The sequence below is a fragment of the Carcharodon carcharias genome, chromosome 14, assembly GCF_017639515.1.
Source record: "Carcharodon carcharias isolate sCarCar2 chromosome 14, sCarCar2.pri, whole genome shotgun sequence".
NCBI lineage: Eukaryota > Metazoa > Chordata > Chondrichthyes > Lamniformes > Lamnidae > Carcharodon > Carcharodon carcharias.
Window position 1 is genome coordinate 143,889,942 of NC_054480.1, and position 12,425 is coordinate 143,902,366.

The 12,425-nt window shown below is 41.3% G+C and overlaps 1 protein-coding gene across 3 annotated transcripts in view; it reads left to right on the plus strand.

Moving 5' to 3' along the window:
- Window positions 1–12,425, plus strand: part of rexo1 (REX1, RNA exonuclease 1 homolog) — a 108,946-nt gene that overhangs the window by 73,519 nt on the left and 23,002 nt on the right. For all 3 annotated transcript variants that reach the window (XM_041204467.1, XM_041204468.1, XM_041204469.1), the window contains exons 10-11: window positions 5,892–6,005; window positions 11,734–11,807. In XM_041204467.1, the coding sequence (XP_041060401.1) occupies window positions 5,892–6,005; window positions 11,734–11,807 (188 nt within the window). The remainder of the gene's footprint in view (window positions 1–5,891; window positions 6,006–11,733; window positions 11,808–12,425) is intronic.

The window sequence follows — 12,425 nt, forward strand, 5'->3', positions numbered from 1 at the left end:
TGCCTGTATATCCTGTTTATAATATGGATACCAAAACTATACACCACTCCCAAGTGTGGTCTAACCAAGATTCTATACAGGTTCAACATGACTTACCTGCTTTTCAATTCTCTCCCTCTAGAAATGAGCCCCACTGCTTGATTTGTTTTATCTCAATGGCTTATTAATAAATTGCTATTTTTAGTGACATGCTTATTTGCATCCCCAAACCCCTTTGCTCGTCATCCCAGTTTAGACTTGTACTATTCAGGCAGCTTATGGCCTCTTTATTCCTCCTACCCAAATGCACCACCTCACACTTAGCTACATTCATTTCATATTTGACCCTGCATGAGCTTCCAACCACATATTCGCATTATCTCTAAGACCACCTGTTTCCCCCTCAGTAACATTGCCCTGTCTCAGCTCATCTGCTGAAAACCTTGGTCATATACATATACCTTTGTAATATTCCAACACGTTCCTGGCTGATCTCCCACATTTTTTTATTTGCTCATGCGGTGTGGCAAGGCCAGCATTTGTTGCCCATCTCTAATTGCCCTTGAACTAAGTGGCTTGCTTGGCCTTTTCAGAAGGCAGTTAAGAGTCAACCGCCTTGCTGCGGGTCTGAAGTCACATGTAGGTCAGACCATGTAAGGATGGCAGATTTCCTTCCCTAAAGGACATTAATCGGCAATGGTTTCATGGTCACCATTACTGAGACTGGCTTTATATTCCAGCTTTATTAATTGAATTTAAATTCCAGTAGCTTCCTTGGTGTGATTTGAACCCATGCCCCCAGAGTATTAGCCTGGGCCTTGGGTCTCTTATCAGTCCAGTGACATTACCATGGTGCCATCATCTCCTCTGGCTTACATTGGCTCCCAGTCAAGCAATGATTTTAAAATTCTCATCCTAGTTTTCAAATTCCACCATGACCTGGCTCCTCCCTATCTCTGGAATCGCCTCATGCCCCACAGCCTTTTGAAATAAGTGCACTCATCCAATTCTGGTCCCTTGAGCATCCCCAATTTTAACCACTCCACCATTGGATGTGCCTTCACCTGTCTAGGCCCTAAGCTCTGAAATTCCCTCCCTACGCCTCTCTGCCTCTGTATCCCACTTTCCACCTTTAAGCCACTTCAAATCTACCAAGTCTTTTGTCATCTGATGCAATATCTCCTTATGTGGCATGGTGTCATATTTTGTTTTATAATGCTTCTGTGGGAGTGCCTTGGAACGTTTTATTTCTTTAAAACACTATATAACTGCAAGGTGTTATTGAAATTCATTTGCCAATGAATCATCCATTCTGCAAGTTTATACTCTCACACTTTTCCAGCATGGGTTTTTGGATAGTGATCAGGAGATAAAATTTTCTCTGCTCTAGGCCAATTTGTAACTCTTCTACTGCTGCTGAAGCTTAGATTGACTAATTCAGTTGCTAACTACCAAAACTAGCTGAGCTATCTGACTTAAATGAGCGTGGACATGCTTCCTAATGGCAGAAACACCCTGTGGACTTTTTACAGCTTAATAGTGTAAAAAAAATTAAATTTCTAAAACTTCTGCAAGTGATTCAGTTCTAGGTGTCCAGATTATGCCTGTTACTTGTCTACCTAAATAAGTTGCCCACACAAAAGAACATAAAACTGGCCTTACCAGTTAAAACAAAGAGGCATTTGCATAATGGCTTTTTAAAATCAATTTGTACTAATCAAATATCTGATGATGATGCATGCGAGGAGTTATGACCAAGTGAAATTGGGACGGAGGGCAGGAAATTAATTATACCATGGTGCATTTATGTAATTGAGTCCCTGTTTAGGAATCTCAAAGTTTATCCTTAACTTCTATATAATTTTTACATAATATTTTGATTTCAAATATCATTAAATCACAACTTATGGCAGTTCGGAAAAGTTAGTAGAGTTGGCTCAAGTATTGAAGTTTCTCTGCTTACAAGTGGAGGAGATAGACTTGCAAAATTGAGGTGCTGCAGCGCCACCAAATGTGGAACACTGTGATTACAGCCGGTAAATAATGTCTACCATAAATATCGACATTGGGTTTTATGAAGGAAACATTTTCAAGTATGACAGTGGAACGTTCTATAAACAGAGATTATGAGCAGGTGTAAGCCTTTTAATATAGGTACGGTATCCCTTATCTGAAACCCTTGGGGCTGATTGCATTTCGGATTTCAAGTAATTTTGGTTTTCAGATTCTGCATATAGGCCTAGGGCAACTTCCAGTACAATGACCGAAGCCTAAGCTAGCTATGGTCTAAAATAAATAAAATGGGTAGAAAAGTAAGATGTACCACTGAATAATAAATACAGGGTGCCTATAATTTCCCACATGTGGCACCATCTGTGATTCTGCTTGTGAGAGGGTTCACAGGGTAAACAGTGCAGACAAGCAACTAGACTTCCTGCACGAAAGTTCAGGTGCCATCGGCAAGGTTGATGTTGGCTTGGGTCAGAGACTTCCTGTGCCAAAGGTTGGGTGCGGTTGGCGAGGATCAGATCAGGTCATGTCGGCTCGGGTCAGAGGCTAAAGGTCGATGGGGTTCAAAAACTGTGCGGTTTTTGGATGTGTTCAGTTTTCGGATTTACAGATGAAGAATATCCGACCTGTAGATATCAAAAAGTTAATGGTGCTTTCAAATACTTTTAAACATAATTCTTTGCCATCATTGGAAATATAATACACATCTCTATATATATCCTTTTTTTCCTTATTTTAGCTATGAGTCTTGCTCAGTTCTCTGAAAAAAAATATAAATTCCAGGCTCCTTTATGGTTTTGTTTTAGAATTATTTGAGGCACATCACACTTGTAGAATACCATAATTGGCAAACATCAAATTTCAAACATATTTTCTAAAAATAAGAGACTGTTATCTTTAATAGCTTTGCTGGTTGAGTAAATTATTTACAACACTACCAAACACATGAAAAATTAGCTTATTTGTGTGTCACATTTATTACACCCAAAGAGCAGTACATAATATGTTTAACTTTACCAAAAACTTTTGGTCTTGTAAAAGATAAGTTCAATCAAATGAATTAAATTATCCTGCTGGATTCCTTGGCTGTGAAAGCGCATGTAAAGACGATCAGTTGGAAAGCTGCATTTTATAGCCAATTACTAAGCATTGATGTTATCACCTGTTTGGAAGAAAGTGGCAAATTGGACACTTTAAGTGCATGTTCTAAGTTGTAGCTTAGACGTAAAGAAATCAGATTTATTGGTATTAAAAATACAACTCAATTTCTTTGTATGTGTAGAATCTTGTGAAGTGGGTGCCCACAATTGATCAACCCTCAGTGACATAGACTGAATAAGGAATGATAGTTGTTACAATTCAAAGACGAATAATAGACTAGCTCTCATACATAAACTTATAGCTTGTGCAGATTGCATCTTGTGCACAAAGAAATATGGGATACTCTGCCCTGGATGGTGGTAACAGATCCACTGATAATTCTACATACAATAGAGAGACATTGATAATTATTTGCTTCAGCTATAGCTAGACAGCCTACGTCTATACCCATGCTTGACAAATAATTATTGGGTTGCAGAGTAACAAGCAATTGCTACTGAAGTTCTACGCCTTCAGTTTGTAGAAGTAGGGTATGGTGTGCGTCCATACAGTGCTCATGAGAATGGTGACAATAGACTTTATTTTATGGCGAGTTATGCTATTTTGGAAGACCTAGGCTGTCTAGCTAGATTGTAGATTATTCATTAGTTTTGCTGATGCTTAAAACTTGGTGATAAAATTCATTCCAATAATCTAATGGTTAGAATGTGTGACTTGAGTAATCTGGATTGTTAAAAACTGAGAAAAGTTGAGTGTTTCAATCACCTTGTACCCATTTTGTGCTCTAAATGACTCTCTGACTCTACGGCTTTCTTTTGAATAGGAAATTCCAATTTGTAGACCTGATATTTTCAATGAATTAAAACTTGTGTGATGTGAATAAGACAATGGGCTATAACCTCTGACTAATGTCGGAAAGTGCTGGCCCACAGAAATTAGAAGAAATAAATACCTACTTACCTGGCCTTAAATTACGTTGCCACTTCTTTTCACTGGAGCTGCTTGGGGCCTGCATCAACAGATTCCTCGCAGGCCCCCCACAAACTATAGCTGCAGCGTATTCAGTGACACCACACCCCCTTTTTATGGCACTTGCTGCCATCAAGCAGTTAAATTTAAAGAGTCAGGGAAATTAACAGGCCAGGGAGAAGGTAACTGCATAGGATTTGTGGGGTGGGGGGGGTGGCTCCATCAGTCGGAGGTCTTGGTAGGGGGGGGGAGGGGGACGCGGTAATTACCCGAATTTAGCAATTTAAACCACATTTTCAGATGGTTCCCAGCACAGCGTAATTGCCCAGAGGAAGTGTGCATTTCTGGGCAACTGCCATGCAAACCCTTACCTGGGGATTCCCCAGCATATATTTACGGTACCCCACGAATCCGACGCTGGAGAGCCCGGAAGTTACGGGCCAATAACTCTTCTACACCAGAGGCCTGTGTGAGATGCCAATCTTGTTCGTGCCCACTCAACAGGCAGGCAACTCCACACACACTCAAACTGATGAAATCAGTTTAAATCTGATAGTAAAATTTATTTCCATGCGGTAATACATTGAAGTAAAAACACACAATGTGGCACTTTTTCCAACATAAAGATTAAACCACAAGAGGTTAAATATCTCCTTCAGAATACATTTCCAACACAGTGCAATAGGCTGCAAGACATTTGGAAAACTCCCAACATTTGCACACACTCTGATACAATGCTTTTACAAGTGAGGTGATGTTCCTGCATCACTAGATGGAGGCCAACTTTCTAGAATCTAGCTTTGTCAACAATCTCTGGATAAAGAATTATGTTAAAAGCCATTTGAAAGACGCATGAATTAATATGGCAAATTAAAATTAATGCCTTGTCTTGGTCTCACACATCTAATGTTTTGGCAATGTTTGACCTGATGAGCCCCAAGGTTCAACTCCTGCATTCTGGCTAATCTTCAGGACCAAAGGCTTTGCTTGCAACTTCATGACATCTTGGCATTGGGCTTCCATTTTCTCACTGGCAGATAATGACAGTTGTCACTCAACTCTGATTAATTCAAAAACAGCTATGTTATTATTAAATAGAACTACTGTGCCATTGCTTGAAGTAAATTGGGGAACATGGTGCTCTTTAACAATTGCAGTGTTGTCAACAAGTGTAAGAGGGAAGGTATGATGCTTAAAAACAAAAAACTGCGGATGTTGGAAATCCAAAACAAAAATAGAATTACCTGGAAAAACTCAGCAGGTCTGACAGCATCGGCGGAGAAGAGTTGACGTTTCGACTCCTCATGACCCTCATGAGGACTCGAAACGTCAACTCTTCTCCGCCGATGCTGCCAGACCTGCTGAGTTTTTCAAGGTATGATGCTTGATAGCTGTGCATACTATATATGATTTATGCAAACAGAAAAGTTCTTGTTTAAGCATTGCAAAGCTCTGCTTTCTTCACAATCTGGTTTGTGCTGAATAAGCTTATCTCAGTCTGGGTAGTACTTGGAGGGGTCAACGTTCCTGATCCTAAATGCTGTCCAGTGACCTCTTGTTAGTAGGTACAAGTATTGGGCTGTAGGGTGATTGGATTAGCTGTTATGATGCCATGCTTAATTGAATGTCCAACTGATTTTCACTTGGCCGCTTGGAGGATCATTAGAATTTGTGGAAGCATGCCTTCAGAAGGCGAGAAAACCTGAACTAACAAATGCTTAAAGGATGTGTGATGACAACTTCTGGAAATATAATGTGGCTAAACTTGTGTATTGACACTTGACTGCCTAAAATATGCAGATATTTCACGTTTGTGTTTTTTTTTAATTTAGCTTTAACAAGGATCTGCTGTCGTTGCGGAGCTGAGTACTGTGTTTCTGTCAGTGGGGATTGTATCCGCAAAGAAGAGTGCAACTACCACTGGGGACGGTTACGTCGACATAAAAGTGAGTTCAATTTTGATATTTAATTCAGGAAATGATAATCATAAAGAAAAGGCTTGTTACATGATCAGAGCTCAGTTTTATGTTACATCAGTCAGTATTTGAATAGAATTCTGCTTTGCTGTGACCGGTTTTAAGAATCTTCATTCATGTGAGTGTATTGGAGTTAAGATGTTACATAGAACTATGTAGGACATAGAGCACAGAAACAAATCTTTTATTACAATGGCCTTTGCTTTTTAAGCTCTGCACTAGCCTCCTCCAACCTACTTCATCTAACTCTATCAATATAATGCTATTCACCTCAGCTACTTATGTTAGAAAATTCCATATTCTGATCACTCTGAGTGAAGAAATTACCCCTGAATTCACTATTGGATTTATTTGTGACTAACTTATATTTAATGCTTCAAGCTACCTGACTTACATCTGTGATGTAAGCTCATCCATTTTAGAAATCAGTTGGTGTACAGCAAAAGACTATACCTAGAAACTCAAATAGCCCTCTGTGTGTCTGTGGGCTAGTTGAGGGCAATCTACATCTACTGAATGGCTGACAGTTTTAGTAATGGTCGAGAAATGGCAGAAATACTGATTAACTACTTTTTCCTTAGCTTTTACTAAAGGTAATGAAATTGACACCCCATTGGAGGTTAGGCTTAAAGAAGATTAGTATGATTAGGATAAAAAGGGAGAAAATAATTGACAACTGGCAAAACTAAGAGGATAAAACCCCAGATTTGGATCATTTGCATCCAGACATTCTCCAGGAAACTAGGGGGGAGATAGCAGAGACACTCTAATGGTTTCTTAGACGAGGAAACAGAGTCAGAGGACTGACAAAGTTCTGTGATAGAAAAGATACTGGAATAAAAACTAAAAGAACTGATAAGAGAGTCTAGATTCAGAAAATGCAATCAATAGGTAGCATGGTTCTGAAAGGCTAAGTCATGCTTAACTAGCCTGATCAAATTCCTGGAATATGTGTTGGAAAGAGAATAATATAGTCGATGTCCAGATAAAAACAAAAAACTGCGGATGCTGGAAATCAAAAAAAAACAGAATTACCTGGAAAAACTCAGCAGGTGTGGCAGCATCGGCGGAGAAGAAAAGAGTTGAAGTTTCGAGTCCTCAAGACCCTTCAACAGAACTGAGTGAATCTTAGGGAAGGGGTGAAATGTAAGCTGGTTTAAGGTGGGGTGGGAGTGGGAGTGGGGGTGGAAGGAGAGAAGTAGGGGCGGGTGGTGTGGTTGTAGGGACAAGCAAGCAAGTGATAGGAGCAGATAATCAAAAGATGTCACAGACAAAAGAACAAAAGAACACAGAGGTATTGAAGGTGGTGATATCTAAACGAATGTGCTAATTAAGAATGGATGGTAGGGCACTCAAGCTACAGCTCTAGTGGGGGTGGGGTGGAAAGGCTAACGGCATAAAAGATTTAAAAATAATGGAAATAGGTGGGAAAAGAAAAATCTATATAAATTATTGGAAAAAACAAAAGGAAGGGGGAAGAAACAGGGGGTGGGGATGGAGGAGGGAGGTCAAGATCTAAAGTTGTTGAATTCAATATTCAGTTCGGAAGGCTGTGAAGTTCCTAGTCGGAAGATGAGGTGCTGTTCCTCCAGTTTGCGTTGGGCTTCACTGGAACAATGCAGCAAGCCAAGGACAGACATGTGGGCAAGAGAGCAGGGTGGAGTTTTAAAATGGCAAGTGACAGGGAGGTTTGGGTCATTCTTGCGGACAGACCGCAGGTGTTCTGCAAAGCGGTCGCCCAGTTTATGTTTGGTCTCTCCAATGTAGAGGAGACCGCACTGGGAGCAACGAATGCAGTAAACTAAGTTGGGGGAAATGCAAGTGAAATGCTGCTTCACTTGAAAGGAGTGTTTGGGCCCTTGGACGGTGAGGAGAGAGGAAGTGAAGGGGCAGGTGTTGCATCTTTTGCGTGGGCATGGGGAGGTGCCATAGGTGGGGGTTGAGGAGTAGTGGGTGATGGAGGATTGGACCAGGGTATCCCGGAGGGAACGATCCCTACGGAGGCTGGTGGGGTGATAAGTGAGGACAAGGAGGACCCTATCATGTTTCTGGGAGGGAGGAGAAGACGTGAGGGCGGATGCGCGGGAGATGGGCCAGAGACGGTTGAGGGCCCTGTCAACGACCGTGGGTGGAAAACCTCGGTTAAGGAAGAAGGAGGACATGTCAGAGGAACTGTTTTTGAAGGTAGCATCATCGGAACAGATGCGACGGAGGCAAAGGAACTGGGAGAATGGAATGGAGTCCTTACAGGAAGCCGGGCGTGAGGAGCTGTAGTCGAGGTAGCTGTGGGAGTCGGTAGGCTTGTAATGGATATTGGTGGACAGTCTATCACCAGAGATTGAGACAGAGAGATCAAGGAAGGGAAGGGAAGTGTCAGAGATGGACCATGTGAAAATGATGGAGGGGTGGAGATTGGAAGCAAAATTAATAAATTTTTCAAGTCCCGACGAGAGCATGAAGCGGCACCGAAGTAATCATCGATGTACCGGAGAAAGAGTTGTGGAAGGGGGCCGGAGTAGGACTGGAACAAGGGATGTTCCACATACTCCATAAAGAGAGAGGCATAGCTGGGGCCCATGCGGGTACCCATAGCCACACCTTTTATTTGGAGGAAGTGAGAGGAGTTGAAGGAGAAATTGTTCAGCGTGAGAACAAGTTCAGCCAGATGGAGGAGAGTAGTGGTGGATGGGGATTGTTCGGGCCTCTGTTCGAGGAAGAAGCTAAGGGCCCTCAGACCATCCTGGCGGGGGATGGAGGTGTAGAGGGATTGGACGTCCATGATGAAGAGGAAGCGGTTGGGGCCAGGGAACTGGAAATTGTTGATGTGACATAAGGTGTCAGAGGAATCACGGATGTAGGTGGGAAGGGACTGGACAGACAAGGGGAGAGAGAAGGGAGTCAAGATAACGAAAAATGAGTTCCGTGGGGCAGGAGCAAGCTGAGACGATCGGTCTACCGGGACAGTTCTGTTTGTGGATTTTGGGTAGGAGGTAGAAGCGGGCCATCCAATGTTAGGCGACTATCAGGTTGGAAGCTGTGGGAGGAAGATCTCCAGAGGAGATGAGGTCAGTGATGAGGAAAGAATGGCTTGATGTTCAGTGGTGGGGTCATGGTCCAGGGAGAGATAGGAGGATGTGTCTGCGAGTTGACGCCCTGGTCCACTCCTCCATCACCCCCTACACCTCAACCCCCACCTATGGCACCTCCCCATGCCCGCACAAAAGATGCAACACCTGCCCCTTCACCCTCTCTCCTCACCGTCCAAGGGCCCAAACACTCCTTTCAAGTGAAGCAGCATTTCACTTGCATTTCCCCCAACTTAGTCTACTGCATTCGTTGCTCCCAATGCGGTCTCTACATTGGAGAGACCAAACGTAAACTGGGCGACTGCTTTGCAGAACACCTGCGGTCTGTCCGCAAGAATGACCCAAACCTCCCTGTCACTTGTCATTTTAACACTCGCCCTGCTCTCTTGCCCACATGTCTGTCCTTGGCTTGCTGCATTATTCCAGTGAAGCCCAACGCAAATTGGAGGAACAGCACCTCATCTTCCGACTCGGCACTTTACAGCCTTCCGGACTGAATATTGAATTCAACAACTTTAGATCTTGACCTCCCTCCTCCATCCCCACCCCTTTTCTGTTTCTTCCCCCTTCCTTTTGTTTTTTCCAATAATTTATATAGATTTTTCTTTTCCCACCTATTTCCATTATTTTAAAATCTTTTATGCCCTGCTAGCCTTTCCACCCCACCCCCACTAGAGCTGTACCTTGAGTGCCCTGCCATCCATTCTTAATTAGCACATTTGTTCAGATAATATCACCACCTTCAACACCTCTGTGTTCTTTTGTCTGTGACATCTTTTGATTATCTGCTCCTATCACTGCTTGCTTGTCCCTACAACCACACCACCCGTGCCCCCCCCACAATTCTCTCTCTCTCTCTCTCTCTCCACCATCCCCCCCACCTTAAACCAGCTTATATTTCACCCATTTCCTAAGATTCATTCAGTTCTATTGAAGGGTCAAGAGGACTTGAAAGGTCAACTCTTTTCTCCGCCAATGTTGCCAGACCTGCTGAGTTTTTCCAGGTAATTCTGTTTTTGTAGTAGATGTCCATATATTTGGGTTATCAAAAGGCCTTCAATAAGGAACCAATTGTGGAGTTCATGACAAAGGTTAGGGTGTGCGGCGAAAGATAAATAGCTGAACGAATAACAAATTGGCTAACAAAAGTAGTGGTAAAAGGTAGTTATTTAGATTGGAGGAAAGTAGAAATCATTGTTTCACAAGGATCTGTGCTCGGGCCATTGTTATCTGTAATTGACATTAACAATTTAAAACAAAAACAAAAATTACCAGAAAAATTCAGCAGGCCTGACAGCATCTGTGGAGAGAAAGACCGAGTTAACTGTTCTCAATTCCTCAGTTCTGAAGAAGAGTCATATGGACTCGAAATGTTAACTGTCTTTCTCTCCACAGATACCGTCAGACCTGCTGAGTTTTTCCAGCAATTTTTGTGTTTGTTTTAGATTTCCAGAATCTGCAGTATTTTGCTTTTATCTTAATGATTAATAATTTGAACTTGGAAGCAAGTAAATGTAACAAAATTTGCAAATATCAAGCTCGGTGGGGGGGCCTGTAGTTAATACCGAGGAAGAATGCAGCATAATTTATACAAGAAACCTTAGAAAACTTGCAGATCAGGCAATTAAGTGGTAAATGAACTTTAACATAGATAAATGTGAGGTGATGAACTTTGGCAGGAAAAATAAAAACATCACTCGTACTTCAGATCAACATAGTACTTAAAAATTCTAACAAAACACTGGGGTTTATTTCTAGAGGTATGGAACCTAAAACTAGTAAAGTTGTCTTAAACTTGTATAGGATGCTGGCCAAATGGCACTTAAGAGTACTGTGTATATAAAAAGAACTTGGAAGCACTGGAGAAATTGATAGAAGATTTACAAGAATGGTACTAGAGCGGAGATTATAGATATTGAGAAGGATTGAACAGTCTAGGACTTTGTTCTTTGGAAAAGAGAAGACTTGGGGAGGTGACGTGATAGGGGTCTTTTAAAATTAAAATTGAGCTGAGCAGCGTAAATGTGGCGAGAATGTTTCCACTTGTGGGAGAATCCAAAACAAGGAGCTATAAGGACAGGATAGGTACGAATAAATCCAATATGGAAATAAGGAAAAATGCTTTATTCAGAATAGTTAAAATGTGGAATTCTCTACACCAGGAAATAACTTGGATGCTTTCAAAAGGAAACTGAAGCAAGCACGTAAGAGGAAAAAAAGAATAGAAAGATGCACTGAAATGCTAAGATGAGGCAAATGCACTCATCTAGAGTATAAACTCCAACACAGATGAGCATGAATGACCTCTTTTTGTGCTGTATGTTCGATGTAATTCAATGACTTTCCAGGCTCCATAATCCTGACCTTTGGAGCTACTGAGTGGTTAAAGCATGTTTTGATGCTATGCCCCTTAATCTTTTTGCTGTAGTTTATCTCATTTTATAAGTTTGTATCATGAATTCTTTTGTTACAAATAGCCCATACATAGTTCGACAAATTGACACTATCAGAACATTCTACTTCTGACAGAAAACATGCAAATGAAATTCTAGAATTTGTTCCTTTTAAAATCATGTGAGAATGTTTTCTAATCTTTATTGTTTACATTTCAGTACCTGGTGGTTGGGAAACACAGTACAGTTGCTGTGGAGGAGCAGTAGGATCTGCAGGATGTCAGACAGCAAAGGTAAGAAGGGCTGATTAAGGGTGACAGATCATGTGCTCATTAACTATTAGGACCAAAGAACATATTGAGAAATAATCTAACTCACAGGTATCTGTAGTGATGTGGTGTAAATTAATTGCAGATCAGAATGTTCATACTACTCAGTTTGGAGACTGGCAGCAATAAAATGGGGATATAAACATCCAAGTTTAATACTGTTAACTTGAGTTGAAGATTTCTTTTTTTACTGAAATGGGGTATCTGCTTCTCAATTAGGCTGTGTAAATTGCTTCCCCCATATTTTGGTCAGTTGATCTGCAGCTAGTGCACAGAAAGTTGTGACATCGACAAAATTGTTGAAGTAAGAGTCATCCGCGTGTATTGCTCTTTTCTATGTGCAAGTATTAAATGTCTTCATGTCACTGTAAAAGAGAATATGTAACCATCATTTATATAGTATCTCAAGTTAGCTAAAATGCTTTTTATCCTATGAACTATTTTTGAAGAATAGTCACTGCTGTATAGGCAAATGCAGCAGCCAATTTACACACAGATCCAACAAACAGAAATGAAAGAACTATCTAGTTGATCTGTTTTTGGCCATGTTGATTGAGGGAAGGATGTTGTTGTAATATGGGT